This window comes from Rhineura floridana, chromosome 2, assembly GCF_030035675.1.
Source record: "Rhineura floridana isolate rRhiFlo1 chromosome 2, rRhiFlo1.hap2, whole genome shotgun sequence".
Lineage (NCBI taxonomy): Eukaryota > Metazoa > Chordata > Lepidosauria > Squamata > Rhineuridae > Rhineura > Rhineura floridana.
This window is the reverse complement of record NC_084481.1, coordinates 182,030,566-182,053,639: the sequence shown is the minus strand read 5'-3', so window position 1 is coordinate 182,053,639 and position 23,074 is coordinate 182,030,566. Positions and strand designations below refer to the sequence as shown.

The 23,074-nt window shown below is 44.1% G+C and overlaps 1 protein-coding gene across 7 annotated transcripts in view; it reads left to right on the top strand.

Annotated features, from left to right (window-relative positions):
* PRKD1 (protein kinase D1) overlaps window positions 1-23,074 on the top strand; it is a 183,635-nt gene that overhangs the window by 1,665 nt on the left and 158,896 nt on the right. For 4 of the 7 annotated variants that reach the window (XM_061611549.1, XM_061611548.1, XM_061611550.1 and 1 more), the window contains exon 2: window positions 43-231. The exons of 1 other annotated variant lie outside the window; for it this stretch is intronic. In XM_061611549.1, coding sequence (XP_061467533.1) covers window positions 43-231 — 189 coding nt within the window. Of the gene's footprint in view, window positions 1-42; window positions 232-23,074 lie in introns of those variants that run through there. 2 more of the 7 variants (XM_061611556.1, XM_061611554.1) reach the window with 2 other exon arrangements.

Here is a 23,074-nt window from a genome sequence, read left to right as displayed (position 1 = left end):
CTCTTTTTCTCTTCGCCTCTCCCCCTCTGGTGCTGCTGGAAGTTGTCGATGAGCGCCCCGCTAGTCATCCGGCCGCCCAGCCCCTCGCAGCCGGGCAACAACGGCGGCGGCATCTCCTTCCACATTCAGATCGGCCTCAGCCGGGAGCCAGTGCTCTTGTTGCAAGACTCCTCCGGAGAGTTTAGCCTGGCCCATGTCCGGGAAATGGCTTGCTCCATCGTCGATCAAAAGGTAAAGGGCCACTGCCTCGGCTTCTGCTGTGTTTCCTCCCTACCCCCTTTTCTCAAGTCTTTGGAATGTGGCGAGGTCGGAATCCAGTGCCTCTGAGCGTGTGCAGAATGTTGGGCCCGCCCTACTGGTAATGGCAGCCGTCTCTGCGAGTCCACGCCTTTGGGGGTGAAAAGATAGGAAAGCGTTGGTTTCTGAGACCCCGGGACCTCTTGTTTCTTTAGCAAGGACCTCCTTCTGAGTTTCCTTCGCGCTAGAAAATATACTGGCGGGGGTGGTTGTGGTTGTGGGCTCGAATGTGTGCCTGTAATGTCTGGGCCTCTATCATCTCACCTCTTTGTCTTTTGCCTTTCAACTTATGCCTGCTTTCCTCTCCCCGGTTATACTTTTCGTCGCTGGTCACGACTGCCACATGCTCGCAAGGGGGGGTTTCCCCTCATCTATCTCTCTTTCTCTAAGTTAGCCGAGGCGCTCTGCCCACGGCACTTCTCCTTCCCATGTTTTTTTTTAAGTGGACTGGAGGGGGGTTTGGAAGGAAGACGGGAGGTTGAGGTAGGGGCTCCCCAACAGCTGTCAAAATAATAACCCAGTCCCGCAGGACCCGCTGGGGAAGGGAAGTTTCCACTTTGCAAGCCAGCAAACAAAACAAGTCGGCACACTTGGTAGGCTGAGCTCAGGACAGCAACCTGATGCCCGCGGGCCGGCGCTGGGGAGCGTGGGATGCCAGCTCTGACCTTGCAGACGGGAGCTTTCCTCGCCTCTTCGCAGAGGGAGAGGCAGGCTGGATGGAATAGCCCTCGGCTGAAACACGAGGACTGGCCGTGAGGGACTGCCTTAGGAACCCAGTCCTGTGCGGCTTTACTCGTAGTAAGCCCCCCGGCCCCGCCAAAAACAAAACAACAAAGAAAAGTGTACATAGAATTGAGTCTTACATGTTAGGCATATCTACTCAGAAATAAGCCGCATTCAGTTCAGCGTTAGGTTGCCATCCTATTTATACTTAACCTGGGAGAAGTCTCATTGAACTCAATTCGACTTTACGTCTCAGTAGACAAAACAATACATAGATGCTGTGTAGGAGTTCTTGTGTTTTTACTGCTGTCCTTCATGCTCCTTGCAGCAGTCTGGGATATTCCTCAAATGAATTGTTGACCCTGAAATATAGTCATACTTTTAAAGTTTTTTTCGTGTTGTCCTCTCCCAACATTTCTCCCTAATCATGCTCTGTCCTATTTTAAACCCACTTTTTGTAATGTCATAACTTTGATATTCCCTCCCCTCTCCACGCATAAATAAATTTATTGTCTTCTAGGGAACTTGTGGTCTTCCAGGTGTTTCTGACGTTCCAGGTGTTGCTGACCAATTCTGATCAGCTCCACCCAGCATGGTCAGTAGTCAGGAATGATGGGAGTTGTAATTTAGCTATGTCTGGAGAGCCACAGGTTCCCTATCCCCGCTGTAAAATTTCAATGGGAGATGTGTAAAAGTGCACTTAATTGAGGAAAACAAGACTAGTCAGAGCTCGCAAGCACACATGCTGAGTGTTCATTTATACTCTTTCCACCAAATAGAATCACATTCCTTACATGTGGTTCCCAGGTGGTCTCTCATCCAGGGCCAGAGCACATTAATTAAGCCAAAGAACAGAATGGTTGTGCCTTTAGGCCATTTTGCTGACAGACTTGCATCCTCTCCTTTGAAAATGATGGGACTCACTTCAGGACATGTGGTGGTCACACAGGAAGCCTTCAGAGAGCCAATTTCAATAGTATTTCCCCAAGTATGACTAAGCAGGTAGCAACTGATGAAGTAGCCTGATGGCTAGGAAATTTTGGTTCACAAGAAATCAGGTTCCAGGGAGCATCAAAACCAGCACACTTGCATGTCTTCTTCCTGTCTTGTTACTAACCATCATTTGTTTCCCGTTTGGTTCAACTTTTTTCCTGCTAAACTTCTTTCTCTGTTTCTTCTTTTTTGGGGGCGGTGGGAGGGAGGTCATGATGTTGCCAAATAGTTGCAGTGATAAATATATTTATTTATTTAAAATATTTCTATCCCGCCCTTCTACCCTGTAATAGGGCACTCAGGGCGGCTTACAAAAATAAAATCAAACATGTACATAATAAAATTGTAAACAGTAAAATCACAAAAACATTAAAATACAATTAAAATACAGTCCTGGATTTCTAAATCCTCATATGAGCAACTGTTCTTTTTTTTAAATCCCTCTAATGCTAGTGTATCATGATGTCAAAAGTAACAAGGAAATCTATAGACAAAGTTACTACCAGTCTAGCAATGTCTTATGTACCTTTTAAGTATTTCTTGTACTTGTATCTTTTAAGTATTTATTGACTAAAGCAGAAAATGGGATGCAACCAAATCCAGGTGCTTATATACTCTAAACTGTGCAGTGGAATGTGCAATTTTCTATAGCAGTCTGTGTGAAGAAACCCCAGTCGGATGCAACACCCAGCTTATTTCACCTTAGTTTAATATCTGCATTAACCATGATTAAAAGTGCCACATCCTGCAGTTTTCAACTAAATTCTTACGCTAGCAGAATGACTTCAACTAGTGCAAGAGGACTTCCCCACTCCTTCCCAACACCATCCCCAAATCTGGAGGGTTGGGGGAGCCCCAAGAACAGATTTAGGTGGTGGGGGAAAAAAGGAGAGGGGGGGATGTTGGGTTGCACAAGGAAAAATTCTTGCCCTGATGGAATGCTCAATTGAATACAACCCTCTGTTCCTGTGAAATGGATTTATTTATTTCTTGCATTTGGAGTCAGGATAAAAAGAGTTCTGAATGATATTTTAGTCACCTCATAATAATTCTGTTAAGCTGAGCAGTGGTGATTTTTTCAAGGTCACCGGGTGACCTTCACAGATGAGTGAGTGAACAGGGACTTCCACATCAAAGCCAAACACTCTGGCCAATATATTACTCTGGCTTTAAATTGATGGGGGTGGTCTTGTTGCATGGTGATGGTATCTGTATAGATATCTATACTGTAGTTTACAACATTTCTGGTGAACAAGACTGAGCAAGTGTTCCAGCACATCTTTAGTACAGCAAAGGAGTGCATACTCTGCAATGAGAAAATAAAAAAGAAGAAAGAACATCAAGTATCTTCTTTCTTCTTCTGTTTAAATGGCATTTTCCTAGCAACAGAGTGTTGCGGTTTTGAACAATGGGAAAATGTGAAATCAAACTGCTACAAGGAAAGATATGCCAATCCCGCATAACAAATCAGTGACAACAGCATGTCTATTATGCGAAAAAATTGACAGCCTGAAAATGTCTAAGGTGCTAAAGCATTTCTAGTTATGGAAAGTTATAGAGAGAGTGGAATAGCCATTGGAAATCATGACCATGCACTAAAAACATAATATCCCATTGGGGTGGATATATTTTTATTTATTTTATTTATTTATTATTTTATTTATATCCCACCCTTCCTCCCAGCAGGAGCCCAGGGCGGCAATGCACTATGAAAAGAGATATTCTTATTTCAGACAATCACAGCTCCAAGGAGCAGTCATGCAAGTTCCAAATGCTTTTTGGAGTTTTGATTTAACATCTTGCTGGGAGGGGGCCACCTCCCTAGCCACACACAGATGTTTCTGTTGACTGAAGGGTGGAGGCTGAAACTTCTTAGACTCTGGAGGGAAAATGGCAGGAGCACAAATCTGCAACTTGCTACCCATTTCTTTCCTGCTAGAAAGATTTTGTCTGATTAGGCTCAAGCAGGAGCAAGAAATAATGTGCAGATTTTTTGGAAGTATTGTGCAAAAACCTGCCCTCCAATTTCTTGAAAGCTTTCCTTCCCCTTGAAGGAGGCTCCTGTTTTTCTGTCTCATTCACAAGGTGCTTTAGAATTTTTTTGGTAGGTGTGGGGTTGAGTTTACCTTATCATTGTAAGATGGCTGCAGGTGGTGTGTGTGTTTCTTTCCATTAAACGTTCTCCAGGGCTCTGCAACCTCCCCAGCTGCCTGTGCTTCCCAATCTTTTTTTTTTTAAGCCCCATGGGAAAATATCTTCCCCTGAGCTTTAAGTGAAGAATGGGAAGCTAGGGAGGCTGACTACCAAGCAACTGGGATTGGTGCACTCACTGATTTCTGTTCTGGCTCCCGCCAACAGATTCAGACATGGGACTCTCAGTTTGGTTGTTGCTAATGGCTTTAATATACAAGAGCATATAACTGGAACATAGGTCACTCAGGATACAGCTTACATGATCTAAAAGGCACTAAGTGGCATGGCTACTCAAGTAAAGACATTGTCACAACACTTGACATGCCCCCTAAATTTCCTTAATAAAGGATAGTCCAGGCACGGCTGCTTACTTTTTTCCTTAGCTTGCTACTGGGCAAGCAAGTGGGCACTCCAACAGGGGGAGGCTGATTAATAGGCTAAGTCTGTTTGTGCCTGCGCAACTGATAGTGTGTCCTTGGCAATGGAGGCAGGGATGTTTCAGCCTGGTTCTCCCTTGGCTCCACCTTCAGTTTTTCCTCCTCAGCCAAGGTTGGTTCAGCAGTGAGAGGAATGCCTGGTGATGGATTGCCTACTGGGGGTGAAAAGAAAGGGCAGACTGGCAGTTCATCCATTTTGTTCCCCTTGGCTGGTACTCAAGGGGTGGGGTTGGCAGCAGGCAGATTACTTGGTCCCACCCCCACATCTCCATCCACTGGGCCCTTCCCCTGGATCCTAGACCTCCTCCTCCTGCCAAGAGTTCTCTATAGGGCTCATAACAATTTTGTAGTTAAGGGAAATCCTTCAATTTTTTTTTAAAAAAAATCTTTCCATGCACTAATTTATTTAAAAGCCCTTAAAAACACACAATGGGAACAACAGTCAGGAGCATGGTATACAGCATCTCTGGCTTCCTGTGCTTGTAGAAAAGCCCAGCCAAGGATGTCATCGGGTTTTCAGGGCATGTGAACACCAGGGAAGGCCGCAAAACACAAATCACTGGAGAAAGGGCACTTACAAAATCACATAGCCACCTCAAAAGTAAGTCCAACAAAAGCTCTTCAACCCACCCATGAGAATTTCATTGAAATTTTCATTCTCCTTTAATATAATTTCAAATGCAATTTCTTTTCTTATAAATTAAAGGAGAATGGTTGAAAAAAATACTGAATAAAAGTTTGGCACAGCACTGCTTTTTGGCATTAGGGCATGATGTTTCTATGTCACCCAGAAGGTATAGTGATCTCATTCCCTTTCCCAGACATGCACTGTTTCATGTTACAGAGTAGCTTGGAGAAGAGCATGAAGCTGAAGCAAAAACTGCAAAGGGTACAGACGATATGGCATTCAAGACTTTTCCTATTGCATTTAACTGGAACAGTTTTGCCACCATAAGGTAGTTAATTTTGGTGCTCTATGGCTATCTAAGACCTAATTTCACAGTCTGAACTGGTAACTTTAATCTCAGTGCTGTAGTCTAGAGGTGATGCATTTGTAGCAAAAAACTTTCAGCCCCACAATAGTGCCCCTTCCCTCCCTGATACCAGATATCGCCCACGAAGTCCAACCTAAATTTTCTCCCTTCTCTGATAATATATTGCTCATCCTACTCTTTTATTTAAAAGCAAAAGCAGCCAAATTATCATTTCAACAGTGATGCCTTTGGCTCTGTATATTGTACCATATAGGTATGCTGAAACTTATTAGAAAGAAGTTATCCATTCAGTTCATAATTAATACATGAAAGTGATAGATAGGAGCAAGACAGATTATCTTCTTCTAGCATTGTTTCAAGAAATTACATGCTTTATCAAACAGAATAGCCTTCTTATGGCTGCGCTGGCTGGAGTTCATCGGAGTTGTAGTCCAAAACAGCTGGAGAGCACCAAGTAAGTGAAGGCTTTAATAGACAAACAGCTATCTATGTATGGCTAAAAGATTACAGCTTCAAAATAATATAGTACACGAGTAGCTAACGGGGTGCCCTCAAGGTGTTGTTGGACTCCCAACCCCCATCAGCCCCAGCTTGCATGGCCAGTCGTGGATGATGAGGGGAATTGGAGTTCAACAACATCTGGAGGGCACCAAGTTGGCTGTGTTGGATATAGTAGACCATCCTATGGTACTGGTCTAACCCCCTGAATCTTGAAATGGGGCCTGCTGTCAGCAGGGAAACATAGGACATTGCCTTGGTCCATCTAACTCAGTATTGTCTATACTGATTGGTGGTGGCTTTCTAGGATTTCAGGCAGGGTCTCTCCCAGTCCTGCCTGGAGATGCTGGGGACTGAACCTGGGACCTTCTGCATGCGAAGCAGGTGCTCTACCACTGAGGTATAACCCTTCCCTAGTTTGTCATATTCTGGTTTTTCATTGTTTAGCATGCTTCTCTAGGTTTTTTTCTTTTTTGGTCAGTCCTTTTAGGTCATCTCTATGGAATACAGAGTTACTAGCATCATGAAAAGAAAACAAGTTTTCTGCTTCTAGGTGGTAAAGTGATAGGAGTTGCAAGAAGGCAAGGTAAACAGCAAGTTCTCTTGTTCTGACACCTGCAGTGTGCTCAGCAAGCTTATTGGTGCTTTTTAAAAGCTTTGTCTTGGGGGACAAATTGAGCTTGGCACAAATAGCTGTGATGATAAGTGTGTCAGGTCCCAGGCTGCCCACGACAAAAAAGATGTGAAGGTAGGCAGGAGTTTTTCAAAAGGGCTGGTGCTGAGTTTCAGCCTGGGGAATTGGCAAGTGACCTCTGTGCATAATAAGGGTAATTGAATAGCACTTTGTCAGCAGCCCAAACTATCAAGTTATAGAACTGCTGAACACAAAGATGCTGTAATGCTGGATAGAAATGGCTACCTTCCTTGGAACCAAAGTCACAATTTTAGTTATGCTGCCACTATCTTTTGTTGTTATCCTGTCATTCTGAAAAGATATGGGAGTGACTGATTCTACAAAGCAGAGGAAGGCATATGTCAGCCTTGTGGGTTCTCTGGTGTTACTAAAAACATGAGATGCATCATACGGAGCCTCGTGCAAAAGACATACACTGAGAACTTTCTTATTTATTTATTAGATTTATATCCTACCCTTTCTCCCAGTAGGAGCCCAGGACACCTCTAGCAGCTGCTTAGCACACAGCCTTTGCACGCACAAATCCATTATTGGTTACTCCAAACTTTCTTTATTTCGGTAGCCTAACACTTGTTAACCGATTGGGAGACAGAAATCCTTGATGATCTACTGCAAATCACCCAGATATCCACCAGTGGATTCTAATCTACCTTTTGCCCACCCCTAATATAAAGGACTAATTTAAAATCTACCAGGCACAAAATGTTGCTAAATATGCAATCCAAAGTTTTGGTTACAAAACACCCTTTTTCACAAGCTCCTGATGGGGCAGATACGCTAAAATATGTGCTTTTGCTCATTAGTTGGAACTTTTCCCTTTAAAATACAGATTCATATTCAAGATCTTTTTATTTTAAAAGACAAATGAGGACAAGTTCAAGTATTTGTATATGCACATATTGGTTTTTTGTACAAGTTCATAAGAAACTTTTTAATGCTAGTTCAGTATTAATTAAAATGCCTAGTTAACAATTAACAGTATAGGGTTATTTATTTATTAACTAAATTTATATCCCACTGTTCATCCCAGTTAGGAACCCAGGGCGTCAAACAAAAAAACTAAAAACACTCTAAAACATCATGAGAACAGACTTTAAAACATATTAAAACAAAACATTTGTAAAAATATCTTTTAAAAAAGCTTTAAAAACATCTTAAAAAAGCAATTTCAGCACAGACACAGACTGGGGTAAGGTCTCTATTTAAAAGGCTTGTTGAAAGAGAAAGGTCTTCAGTACGCACTGAAAAGTTAAAAGAGATGGCACCTGCCTAATATTTAAGGGGAGGGAATTCCAAAGAGTAGGTTCCAGTACACTAAAGGTCCACTTCCTATGTTGTGTGGAACGGACCTCTTGATAAGATGGTATCTGCAGGAGGTCCTCACCTTCATAGCAATCGACTGGGTATATAAGGGTATATAATCTTTCAGGTATCCTGGTCCCAAGCTGTATAGGGCTTTATAAACCAAAACAAGAACTTTGTACTTAGCCTGGTATGTAATGGGCAGCTAGTGCAATTCTTTCAGCAACAGAGCGACATGGTAGCAATACCTTGCCCCAGTTAGCAGTCTAGATGTCACATTTTGCACCAGCTGCAGCTTCCGGACCAACCTCCAGGGCAGCCCCACATGGAGCTCATTACAGTAATCCAGCCTGGAAGTCACCAGTGCATGGACAACAGTGGTCAGGCTATCCCCTTCCAGAAACTGCTGTAGCTGTCTTACCATCTAAAGCTGGTAAAAGGCACTCCTAGCCACGGAGGTCACCTGGGCCTCTAGCGACAAAGATGGATCCAGGAGCATCCCCAGACTATGAACCTGCTCTTTCAGAGGGAGTATGACCCCGTCTAAAGCAGGCAACTGACCAATTATCTGAACTCAGGAACCACCAACGCATAGCGCCTCTGTCTTGCTAGGACCAAGAGTCAGTTTATTGGCCCTCATCCAGCCCACCACTGAGTCCAGGCAGCAGTCCAAGGCTTGCATGGCCTCTCCCAATTCAGATGTTACAGAGAAATAGAAATGGGTATCATCAGCGTACTGCTGACACCTCACCCCAAATTTAATGACCGCTCTTCCAATTGCTTCATATAATGTTAAATAGAATTGGGGACGAGATGATTCCCTGAGGCACTGCAGAACAACTGGCCCCCTGAAAAACAATCACCTAATCCTATTCTCTGAAACAGACCCTGGAGATAGGATTGGAACCATGTAAAACAGTGCCTCTGATACCCATCTCATCAAATTGGCTTAGAATTATACCATGGCCAATGGCATCAAAGGCTGCTGAGAGATCAAGCAAGATCTCTCTGATAAAGATCCGCTTCTTCTCTGATAAAGGTAATGTATAAGGCGAATCCAAGGCTTATTCAGTCCTATAACGAGGCTTGAACCCAGATTGGAATAGGTCAAGATAATCTGTTTCATCCAAGAGTACTTGCAATTGCTGCTCCACAACCCTCTTGATCACCTTCCCTAAAAAGGGGTATTTGTGACCAGGTGGTAGTTGTCACAAACAAATGGGTCCAGGGTGGGTTTTTTTTAGGAGTGGTCAGATCAGTACCTCTTTCAGGTGCACCTCAGAGCAGCTGGGACCACTCCCTTCTGCAAGGATGCATTGATTTCACCCATGGATCCACTCGGCCCCACCCCCTCAGCAAGCTTTAACAATCCAAGGGCAAGTGTCGCGAAGACATGTTGCTGGCCACATTGTCACAAGCACGTTCTCCACATCATGAAGCAGCATCAACTGAAACTGATCCCAAGATGTCCCAGTAAGCTACTCTTTCACACAATGCTCATGCTATCCTTTTACATGTGAAATCCTTACAGACAAAAACTGTATCATCAGTTTGGGAAGGGTGGTAGACAAAGATCCCTCCTTTGTCAACAGCTTATTAGTTATGTATTTTCTGGCTGATCTTAGTGAGTTAGGAGAAATGGAGGTTCTGGAAACGTCTGATCAAATCTCATTGGGAATGGGAAGTCGCACACCAGAAAGTTGGCATTAACTGAACGAAAGGATCTGCAGCAGGAATTAAACACCTGTGGGCTGAATTTGGACAGAGTAAGGGGATGCCAAAGTGTTGCTCTCCCTGATTTGTCAGCACCACCCTGGCTTGAACCCTAACCGTATGCCCATGGGGAACCCACAAGCAGGACCTGAGTGCAAAGAGCACTCTCCCCTCCTGTGGTTTCCAGCAACTGGTATTTGGAAACATAAGAGCATAGCTATCATGGCTTGTAGCAACTGAATTTTTTTCCCTCCATGAATTTGTCTAACCCCCTTTTAAATCCATCCAAGTTGGTGGCCATTACTGCTTCTTGTGGCAGTGAATTCCATAGATTAACTATGTGCTGTGTGAGGAAGTACTTTATTTTGTCTGAATTGAATCTTCCAGTGTTCAGCTTCATTGGATTCTAGTGTTTGACAGAGGGAAAAAAACAACCTTATCTCTATCTACTTTCTCCATGTCATGCATAATGTTATACACTTCTACCATGTTACCTCTTACTCACCTTTTCTCTAAACTAGCAAGGCCCAAATGCTGCAACCTTTCCTCACAGGGGAGTCGCTCCATCTCCTTGATAATTTTGCTTGCCCTTTTCTGAACCTTTTCCATCTCTACAATATTGTTTTATAGTGAGGTGACCAAAACTATACACAGTATTCCAAATGTGGCTGCACCACAGATTTATATAATAGTATTATTATATTGGCAGTTTTATTTTCAATACCTTTCCTAATGATCCCTAGAATGGAATTTGCTTTTTTTTGCAGCTGCCGCATGCTGGCTCAACATCTTCATTGAGCTATCAATTACAACCCCAAGGTCTTGTTCCTGGCCAGTCACTGCCAGTTCAGACCCCATGAGCGTATATGCGACATTAAGATTTTTTGCACCCAATATGCATAACTTTACACTTATTTACATTAAACTGCATTTGCTATTTTACTGCCCATTCACTTAGTCTAACGAGGTCTTTTTTGGAGCTTTTGCCATCCCTTTTTGTTTTAACAACTTTGAACAAGTTAGTATCATCAGCAAACTTGGCCACCTCACTGCTCACCCCTATTATTAATTATTAATGAACAAGTTAAAAAGCACAGGTCTCAATACTGATCCTTGGGGGACTCCGCTTTCTACAGCTCTCCACTGGGAGAACTGTCCATTTATTCCTGCTTCCTGCTACTGAACCAATTCCTGATCCACAAGAGGACCTCTCCTCTTATTCCATTACTGCTAAGCTTACTCAGGAGTCTTTGGTGAGATACCTTGTCGAAAGCTTTTTAAAAGTCCAAGTACACTATGTCAATTGGATCACCCTAATCTACATGCTTGTTGATACTATCAAAGAACTCTAATAGATTAGTGAGATTAGGCTTATCCTTGCAGAAACCAAGCTGATTCTGCTTCAGCAAGGCTCACTCTTCTATATGCTTGGTTATTTTATCTTTAACAGTACTTTCTACAGGTTTTACCCAGACAGATGTTACGCTAACCAGGATTTCGCTAACCAGTAATTTCAAGGATCCCCCCAGATCCCTTTTTAAAGTTTGGTGTTATATTGGCAACTTTCCAGTCTTCAGGTATGGAGTGGGATCTGAGAGACAAGTTACATTTTTTTGTTAGAAGATCAGCAATTTCACATTTGAGTTCTTTGAGGACTCTCGGGTGGATGCTATCCAGATCTGGCAATTTGTTCGTTTTATTTTGTCTATTAAGCCTAAAAATTAATCTCTCATTGCCACTATTTGCCTTAGTTCCTCAGACTCCCTGCAAAAGTTAGTTCAGGCACAGGGATTTGCCCAATATCCTCCACTTTGAAGACATTTAGCATTTAGCTTCTCTGCAGTCACCTTATACTGCTTGAGCACACCTTTGATTCCCTTGACATTCAGGGCTTCAACCACCTCCCTGTGTGTGTGTATTATGTGCCTTCAAGTCAATAACGACTTATGGTGACCCTATGAATCAGCAACCTCCAATAGCATCTGTTGTAAACCACCCTGTTCAGATCTTGTAAGTTCAGGTCTGTGGCTTTCTTTATGGAGTCAATCCATTTCTTGGTCTTCTTCTTTTTCTACTCCCTTCTGTTTATCCCATCATTATTGTCTTTTCTAGTGAATCATGTCTTATTATATGTCAAAAGTATATAACCTCAGTTTCATTTTAGCTTCTGGTCTAATTTGTTCTAACACCCAATTATTTGTCTTTTTTGGGGTCCATTGTATCTGCAAAACTCTCCTCCAACACCCCATTTCAAATGAATTGATTTTTCTGTTATCCACTTTTTTCACTGTCCAATTTTCACATCCATACATAGAGATCAGGAATACCATGGTTTGAATGATCCTGACTTTGGTGTTCGGTGATACATCTTTGCATTTGAGGATCTTTTTTAGTTCTCTCATAGCTGCCTTCGCCAGTCCTAGCCGCCTTCTGATTTCTTGACTTGCTGTCTCACTTTTGGTTAATGACTGTGCCAAGGTATTGATAATCCTTGACTAGCTCAATGTCCTCATTGTCAGCTTTAAAGTTACATAAACCTTCTGTTGTCATTACTTTAGTCTTCTTGACGTTCAGCTGTAGTCCTGCTTTTGTACTTTCCTCTTTATCTTTCATCAAAATTTGTTTCAGGTCATTACTAGTTTCTGCTAGTAGTATGGTATTGTCTACATATCTTAAATTATTGATATTTCTCCCTCCAATTTTCACACCTCCTTCATCTTCATCCAAACCCTCTTTCCGTATGATATATTCTGCGTATAGATTAAAAAAATAGGGTGATAAAATACACCCATCTCACATTCTTCCTGATGAGGAACCAATCAGTTTCTCCATATTCTGTGCTTACAGTAGCCTCTTGTCCAGAGTATAGACTGCGAATCAGAACAATCATGTTTGCAGTTGGAACATAGATTTGTATGATGGCTATATTGATAGATTTCCCGTTAAGTCTCATTATCACTTGCTCAGACCTTGTGTTATAGCTTCTAACTGTTTTTGCTACATCACTTCCCACTATTAAAGCAACCCTGTTTCTTCGTAATTTATCCTTTCCTGCATAAAGTATTTTGTAGTTGCCTGACTAAAAGTGTCCCATTCCTGTCCATTTTAATTCACTCACACCCAGTATTGTAATATTGTTATATTCCATTTCTTTCTTGACAATTTCTAACTTTCCCTGCTTCATGCTTCTCACATTCCATGTTCATATTGCATCTATGAGCATCAGCCTCTGGGCTTCCTTTCGGCTTTGACCCAGTTGCATCATTAGTCACAGCGCTACTTCAACAGGGATAAATGCAAAGTTCTACACCTAGGAAAAAGAAACCAAATGCACAATAAGATGAGCAATACTTCCCTCAGTAATATGACATGTGAGAAGGATCTTGGAATTGTTGTTGATCACAAGCTGAATATGAGCCAACAGTGTGAAGTGGCTGCAAAAAAGGCAAATGCCTGAGAACAACATGGCGTACACCTGCAACAAGTGCAAGCTTGTGGCACTGTTGGAAGAAAAGGAGAGAGGCCTGGAACGGCGGGTGACCACACTGAGGACTGTAAGAGAAGATGAAGAGTTCTTAGACAGAACACTGGAACAACTGCAGCAAAGAGATGTGGAGGTGGAGGAGCAACAGCATGTGGTAGCAGAAGAGGAGTCTGCTTTGGAGAGGAATAATGAAGTGGAGGAAACTCCATGGGAAAGGGTGACAGTTAGGAGCAGAAGCGCTAGAAGACACCCTTCACCAGTGGAGCTATGAAGAAATCACATCAGACTTTGAAGCTCTGGGGAGGAAACTCAAGGACTTTGGAGCCCAGATAGTTTTTTCATCCATCCTTCCAGTAATTAGAAGAGGAGTAGAAAGGGAAAGAAAAATACACCGTGTGAGTGAATGGCTACAAAGGTTTGAATTCTGGGACCATGGGCTATGGTTCCTGGAAGATGGACTGCTGGCGAGTGATGGGTTGCATCTCACAAGGACTGGGAAGAATGTGTTTGGCCACAGCATGGAGAAGTTCATCAGAAGGGCTTTAAATTGAATCCTAAAGGGGAGGGAGACGTAAACTTGGTGGTAACGACTGATGAAGGCTTATGCACAGTAGCGGGACCAAAGAGATTGGCTCTAATAAGGCCCAGTAACAGCCCTTAGAAAAATGTAGTAAGGAAGCCAAGCCATAAATCGCATGGTCTTCGATGTCTGTATACTAATGTGCAGAGCATGGGAAACAAGCAGGACGAACTTGAACTCTTAATACAGGAGGGTAAATACAGGTGGGCAATTACGACTTGATAGGTATAACTGAAACTTGGTGGGATAACTCCTATGACTGGAATACAGCAATTGAAGGACATAACTTGTTCAAGAAGAACAGAAGGAAGAAAAAGGGTGGTGGAGTCATGCTATATATTAAAAATATATATCCCTGCACAGAAATACGGGAAGATGAGCTTGGTAGCTCCATTGAGAGTATCTGGATTAAAATTAATGGGGCAAGCAACAAAAGGAATGTGGTGCTTGGAGTCTACTACCGACCACCCAATCAAGGAGAAGATGAGAATGTAACTTTTGAAAAGCAAATTGCCAATGTTTCGAGAAGGCATGATGTAGTAGTAATGGGGGATTTCAATTATCCCGATATCTGTTGGGAGACAATTTCTACCAAACACGGCCCCTCCAAGAAATTTCTGACTTGTGTTGCAGATAACTTCCTCCTACAGAAAGTGGAGGAAGCAACCAGAGGATCAGCTATCCTGGACTTGGTTCTAACCAATAGAGATGATTTGGTGGATGAAGTGGCAGTTACAGGAACTCTGGGGGAAAGTGACCACACCATACTTCAATTCTTGATTTTAACATAAGCAAAAGCTGAGAGTAGCCATACATGCACCCTTGACTTGAGGAAAGCTGATTTTAATAAACTCAGAACAATTGTAAGTGCGGTTCCATGGCAAGCCACCCTAATGAGAAAAGGAGTCCAAGATGGGTGGGAGTTTCTAAAAAAGGAAATTCTAAAAGCGCAATGGCAAGCAATTCCAACAAGGAAAAAAGGGGGGAAACAGCAGAAGAAGTCAATGTGGTGTCACAAAAAGCTTAGAGCTGACCTGAAAACAAAAAAAGACACATACAGGAAGTGGAAAGAAGGCCAGGCTACAAAGACAGAAACAAAATTCAGAAGGACCTTGATAGGCTGGAGCATTGGGCTGAAAACAACAGAATGAACTTCAGCAGGGATAAATGCAAAGTTCTACACTTAGGAAAAAGAAACCAAATGCACAGTTATAAGATGGGGGATACTTGGCTCAGCAGTACGACATGTGAGAAGGATCTTGGAATTGTCGTTGATCACAAGCTGAATATGAGCCAACAGTGTGATGTTGCTGCAAAAAAGGCAAATGCTATATTAGGCTGCATTAACAGAAGTATAGTGTGAAGTGTTAGTTCCCCTCTATTCAGCACTGGTTAGGCCTCATCTTGTGTACTGCGTCCAGTTCTGGTCTCTGCACTTCAAGAAGGATGCAGACAAACTGGAACAGGTTCAGAGGAGGGTAACAAGGATAATCAGGGGACTGGAAACCAAGCCCTATGAGGAAAGACTGAAAGAACTGGGCATGTTTAGCCTGGAGAAGAGAAGACTGAGGGGAGATATGATAGCACTCTTCAAGTACATGAAATGTTGTCACATAGAGGAGGGCGGGGATCTCTTCTCAATCGTCCCATAGTGCAGGACACAGAACAATGGGCTCAAGTTGCAGGAAACTAGATTTCGACTGAACTTCAGGAAAAATGTCCTAACTGTTAGAGCCATACGACAATGGAACCAATTACCTAGTGAGGTAGTGGGTTCTCCGACACTGGAGGCATTCAAGAGGCAGGTGGACAGCCATCTGTCGGGAATGCTTTGATTTGGATTCCTGCATTGCGCAGGGGGTTGGACATGATGGCCTTATAGGCCCCTTCCAACTCTACTATTCTATGATTCTACTCGTATTTGTCCATTGTTCTTCCCCAGTAGCTCAATGAGTGGCATCTGACCTGGGGGTCTCATCTTCCAGCACTATCTCGTGTTGCATTTTGGATACTCTGTTCATAGAGTTTTCATGGTAAAAGGTATTCAGAGGGTGCATCCTAGAGGGGGACCACCTCCCTAGACGGTCTCTTTCTTTTTTATTTAAAGATTTTTTTTGTTGGCTTTTATGTTTTTAGTAGTGTGCTCCTCAGATTCTCTTTTAGCATCCCTTATTGTCTTCTTGCATTTCTTTTGCCAAAGTTTGTGTTCCTTTTTATTCTCTTCATTTGGACAAGACTTCTGTTTTTTGAAAGAAGCTTTTGTATCTCTAATAACTTCTTTGACTCTGCTTGTTAACCACACTGACATCCTCTTGACCCTGGTGGTATCTTTCCTTATTGGCAGTATGCACTCTAGTTGAGCTGCTAATATTGTGTTTTTAAAAAACTCTCAAGCATTTGGAGTGATTTGACCCTCTGGACTTTGCCTTGCAACTTCCTTATTACCAATCCCCTCATCTTGGGGAAGCTTCCTCTTTTGAAGTCAAATGTCACCGTGGCAATCGACCATTTATATGGATGTTTAATTTAATAGCACTATGGTCACTGCTCCCAATTGGTTCAACAATACACATCTCACACCAGGTCCTGGGTTCCACTTAAGATTAAGTCCAGAGTCGCTATCCCTCTGGTCAGTTCCATAGCCAGCTATTCTGGGGCATAGTCATTTAGGGTATCTAGAAATTTTACCTCTTTGTCATGATTGGAACTTGTATGTAGCCAGTCTATGTCAGGGTAGCTGAAGTCACCCATTATTACAACATTTCCTAGCTTCTTCCTTTCTTTTCATTTTTTAATCTCAAGATCTCAGCATTTTGGTTAGGGGGATGATAGACCGTCCCCAGTACTAAATTACTCTTGGGGCCTGGTATCAGCACCCACAATGATTCTGTGGAGGAGTCTGCCTCTTTTGGGATTTCTAGCTTGTTGGGATTTCTAGCTTGCTGTATTCATGTACAGAGTGACACCACCCCCAATGTGTCCTTCCCTGTCTTTTTGATATAGTTTATATCCAGGGAGAACCATGTTCATTATGCTCATTGCCACCCACTGTAAAGGTGAGCTGAAGGGGAGTCTATTTCCCCACCCTGTCTCTGCTATCTAGCAGGGCAGCCCCCCAGATTCCAAGACCATCAGACCAAGCAAACCATTTGAGCTGGCTGTCAATGCAAGGTAGTTGGTCAGTGCTTACCTTACAACCAAGTTCCTTCCCAGCCTGCCCAAAATGCCAAACTGTGACCGATTTTATTGCCAATTAAGCTAAGTTAACCACACACCCCAGATCAAAACAGTATAAACTAGGCAAAAAGGCACCCCAAAGGCCAATCAGGAATGTCTAAAAAAATTCTACTCAGCCTCTGAATGCAATTGGCTAATCTTACCCTGTCCAAAGGGTGGGTAGGTGGGTTGCTAGCAATGTTGTGAAAGACAAGGAAGTAGGGCAGAGTCTCCTTCTATTGGGATCGGTGCCGGCCTTTCTATTGGCCACCAAAGATGGTGTGATGTGCTCCTAAGCCCCCTCCCATTGGGAGTAAACTCTGTGAGCCTTTCTCCCTGTTGAGGGGGGTGGGGCCAAGAGCAGCGGAGCGGCATTCCTCTTAACATCTAGATCAGCATTACCGAACCTTTTTCAACCCAACGCCCCTTTGCAAAATCTTTTTGTGCCCAATGCCCCCTCAGATTAAGTATATGCCAATGCTTCCTATTACACTTAATATTCTTGTTTTATTTATTTATTTATTTATTTATTTTATTTTTATACCGCCCATAGCGAGGCTCTCTGGGCGGTGTACATCAAATGTAAATATATAAACAGTCAATTTTAAAACCACCTAATCATCAAGACAACAGTTTATACATACAACAAAGACAAAATTAACATAAAAACCCATATTAAATACAAATCAAAAGTAAAAAAATTCAGAAAAGATAAAACATATAACTATCTTTATAACATTAATACAAATACTAAAATACTAAAAGATAAAAATATTAAAATATTAAAATGCCTGGGCAAAGAGGAAGGTTTTCACCTGGCGCCAAAAAGATAATAAAGTAGGCGCCAGGCGTACCTCGTCAGGAAGGGTGTTCCATAGTTCGGGGGCCACTATCGAGAAGGCCCTCTTTCTTGTAGTCGCCTTCCGGGCGTCTTTCTGAGTAGGCACCCGGAGGAGGGCCTTCGATGTTGAGCGTAGTGTACGGGTAGTTTCATATCGGGAGAGACGCTCCATCAGGTATTGTGGGCCCGTGCCGTGTAAGGCTTTATAGGTTAAAACCAGCACCTTGAATCGGGCCCGGAAACATATAGGCAGCCAGTGCAAGCGGGCCAGAATAGGTGTCACATGTTCCGACCGTTTGGTCCCGGTTATTAATCTGGCCGCCACATTCTGCACAAGCTGCAGTTTCCGAATCGTCTTCAAGGGCAGCCCCACGTAAAGTGCATTGCAGTAGTCCAATCTTGAGGTTACCAGAGCATGAACAACTGAAGCAAGATGTTCCCTGTCCAGATACGGGCGTAGCTGGGCTACCAGCCTAAGTTGGTAAAAAGCACTCTGTGCCACCGAGGCCACCAGCACCTCAAGTGACAAGGACGGGTCCAGAAGGACTCCCAAGCTGCACACCTGCTCCTTCAGGGGGAGTGTAACCTCATCCAGAACAGGTAGAACATCCAACTGGTCAAGGGATCCATTTACTAACAGCATCTCAGTCTTGTCTGGATTGAGCTTCAATTTGTTCCCTCTCATCCAGTCCATTATCATGGCCAAGCATCGGTTTAGGACCTTGACAGCCTCACCTGAAGAAGATGAAAAGGAGAAGTAGAGTTGCGTATCATCAGCATACTGATGAGAACGCACTCCAAAACTCCTGATGACAGCACCCAGCGGCTTCATATAGATGTTAAAGAGCATGGGGGACAGAACTGATCCCTGCGGGACTCCATATTGGAGCGCCCAGGGTATCGAGTAGTGCTCCCCAAGCACTACTTTCTGGAGATGACCTGCCAGACAGGAGCGGAACCACTGCCAAGCAGTACCTCCAACTCCCAAATCCGCAAGCCTCCCCAGAAGGATACCATGGTCGATGGTATCAAAAGCCGCTGAGAGATCAAGGAGAATCAACAGAGTTACACTCCCTCTGTCTTTCTCCCGACAGAGGTCATCATACAGGGCGACCAAGGCTGTCTCCGTACCAAAACCGGGCCTGAAACCCGATTGAAATGGATCCAGATAATCGGTTTTATCCAAGAGTGCCTGGAGCTGGGATGCAGCCACCCTTTCCAGAACCTTGCCCAGGAATGGCACATTTGCTACCGGCCTATAGTTATTCAAATTATCTGGGTCCAGGGAGGATTTTTTCAAGAGCGGTCTCACCACCGCCGCCTTAAGGCAGTGCGGGACCACTCCCTCACATAGTGAGGCATTAATCAGTTCCCTGGCCCAACTGACAGTGCCCACCCTGCTAGCTTTTATTAGCCAAGAGGGGCAAGGGTCTAACACAGAGGTGGTTGCAGGCACCTGTGCAAGCACCTTGTCAACGTCCTCAAGCTGCACCAGTTGAAACTCATCCAACAAAATATGACCAGACTGTGCTCCGGAGACCTCATTTGATTCCACTGCTGTAACATTGGAGTCTAAGTCCTGACGAATGCAAGAGATTTTATTCTGGAAGTGCTTGGCAAATTCGTCACATTGAGCTTTCGAAGATTCCATTACGTCCTTAGGGCCAGAGTGTAAGAGCCCTCTGACAGTTCGAAACAGCTCCGCCGGACGGGAGATAGAGGATTGAATAGAGGCAGTGATATGTTGTTTCTTTGCTGCCCGCCCCGCCCCAAAATACATCTTATTATAAGCACTCACCAGTGCAAAGTTGCATTCATCAGGAGTCCGTCTCCATCTGCACTCAAGCCGTCTCCTATATTGTTTCATAGCCCTCAGCTCCTGAGTATACCATGGAGCTGTATGAGCTCTACAAAGGAGAGGGCGCACAGGAGTGATCATGTCAGCTGCCCGGGTCATTTCCGCATTCCACAGATCGACCAGGGTGTCGACATGAACGCCAGCCTTATCAGCCGGAAAACTCCCCAGAGCTTTTTGAAAACCTTCAGGATCCAGCAGTCTCCAGGGGCGGACCATCTTAATTGGTCCCCCACCCTTGCAGAGGGGAAAAGTCGTTGTGAGTCTAAACCTCAACAAGCAGTGATCTGTCCATGACAGAGGAGCTGATGTAAGGCTCCCTATACACAGATCACTATCATCATGTCCCGTAGCAAAAATCAGGTCCAGAGTGTGACCTGCTACATGAGTTCGGCCGGTGGTATATTGGGACAGCCCCATGGTTGTCATGGAGGCCATGAAGTCCTGAGCCGCCCCAGATAGGATGGCCTCGGCATGAATGTTGACATCACCCAGTACCAGTAGTCTAGGGGATCTCAACAGAACCTCCGAGACCACCTCCGACAGCTCAGTCAGGGAGTCTGTTAGGCAGCGGGGTGGGCGGTATACTAACATAATCCCCAGTCTGTCCCTCTGGCCCAACTCAAGGTACAAACACTCAAGGCCTGTAGTTACATAGACATGGTGTTTGATGAGGGGGATGGAACTCTTATAGACCACAGCAACCCCCCTCCCAGGCCCTCAGATCTACCGTGATGTTGCACTGAGTATCCTGGTGGGCACAGCTAGGAGAGACCAACTCCTCCCTGCTCACCCACCCAGGTCTCAGTTATGCATGCCAGATCGGCTGCCTCATCCACAATTAGATCATGGATGAGGATGGTCTTACTATGTACTGATCTGGCATTAAAAAGCAGCATCCGGAGATCAGAGAGCTGGCTGAAAGGACTTCCCACATACCTGTGAGTGTGTAGAGGACCAGAACACGGGACAGCCGTCAATTGTCTGGGCTGCGTTCCCCTCACCTGGCCAGTCTTCCACACAGCGTGATATCTCCCTTTACCCGTCACTACGCCTATTGGGGCCCCCGCAATTTCCTCCTGACTGATTCCTCTCTCCCAGGCACATAATAAAATGTCACGACAAACACAACATACACCATGCATCACACAAACACTCACAACATACACACTCACAATCAGTCAGCAGACAACCAAAAGCCAGTTCGCAGCTAACCAGCCCTTGGTGATAGAAATAGACCTTCTTTGCTGCAAGCCAGCTCGTTTGCAGCAGTTCTTGGCCCCCACCACTCCTCCGACATGTCCAACAGCTCCCTCTCTTCAGTAGGGATGAGATGTCACCTCGTCCTCCTCCTCTCATATGCCTGGTCTTCTGGAACCACTGGAGTGGCTGGCGAAGGACGGGCCACGTCGCGTTGATGGTACCGTGGTCTATCTTCTTCTCCCCCACATACACACCACCGAGGGATAGAGCAGACCGCATAGGGAACACCCCGGTCCGCCGCCCTGTGCTCTCAGCCAGCCAGCCAGCATCCACATCCAGGCAGAAGCGCCCCGAGGCCGCCAGGAAAACGCCGTCCCGGCAGAGGCCCACACAATCGCAGCGTCGCAGCGTCAGGCTGGAGACCGCCGGCGGCTTGAGCCAGGCTCGGGTCTGGGCGGCCTGAACCACCTCATTGAGCTTACTGGCATTGTTTCGTTAAACAAGTTCATTTAAACATCACAGAAACAACGGGTAGCGAGTGTGTCCCATTCCTGAAGAAAACCAGTGAATAACTGACTGTTTGCGTCACCAGTTTGCACACGGCACTCATCTGTTGGAAGAATGCACCCTCCACCAATACACCCAGCTTATCAAACACTCTCTTGTGATTGGTTCCAACATCCCTCAAGACAGCATTGGAACATTACCTAGTGCCGGGGCGTGGCTAGTATCCCCACTCCTTGATATGACACTGGCCACTATTCAGAATTTCTTTACTAAAGAGCACACACTATTTATAGTGTTATTTCCATGAATTGAGACTATTAAATACATTCTAACTGGGGACAAAAACAGTTTAAAAATTAATGATTTGTGTATTAAATAAAATTAAACTTAAATGCTTCAACTGTCTCATCAGACCGCCAAATGTCAACGCCCCCCTAAAGTTTGTAGTCATGCCAACGCCCCCCTGAAAGGCTGTAACACCCCCCTGAAAGGCTGTAACACCCCCCAGGGGGGCGCTACTGCCCACGTTGGGAATCGCTGATCTAGATGAAACCACTGAGTGCCATTCTGAGGTTTAGCATGAGGTATCGTCATTACATCCATCACTTTCTCGCTTTGCTATCTGAGCTAGGTGAAGCAGTCTCAGCTTTCTTTGTTAAATGAATTTTAATTGATGTGCCTAATTTGCATAGAGTTTCTGTATTCTAGGCCCCCAAATCTGGGCGGCTTAATTTATGTATTATGTATTGTCAAAATTATTTGTTCATAATTTTAATGTTATGTTGTCAGTTGGGGAATGATTAATCACCCCATCACACTCCTGCTTTCCCACTCCAAATTACCCCCTCTGAAGTTGCTGTATAGGAAAGAAATGCTTGTGTTTTTTCCCTTGGATACTTCTGTACATTATGGGTATTTTGAACCCTCAAAGGCAAAATAAAAAGTAAGAGAATTTATAAATTGTAAGAAGTTTAGGGATGCAATCCTGTGCACTTTAACACACTGCCCTTTATTTCTGAGTAAGCATGCATGTGATTGCCCTGGTAGTGGCAGAAAACTGAGGTTTGCTGCACAACTAGCACAAAACTCTGACATACATTTGAAGGGGGATACAACATTTGTTGTTTTTAGTATTGGCTAGGAATCTTGATTTGATGGATCAATACACACTTGTGCATGATGGCACAAAATTCAAGGTTTGTGGCACAAAATGGTGCAACATTTTGGCATTGGCTTAGAAGGGACACCAAATTGGTGGATTTAAAGTTAATGGCTCTCCAAGTGGGGGTGGCATGTACTTTGAGACAGGACTGCCAACTAGCCAGGTCCCAGGTACTCCACTGCAGATTTTGCATACAAAAATGCAGACACGCTAAAGAAGGCATCTAAGTAAATGGTAGTAAGAGTACAGGAAAGAAGTTCCAATAAAGGAAGGGGGGAATTATCTATGAACATAAGAAGAACCTGATGGATCAGGCCAATGGCCCATCTAGTCCAGCATCCTGTTCTCACAGTGACCAACTGGATGCCTATGGGAAGCTTG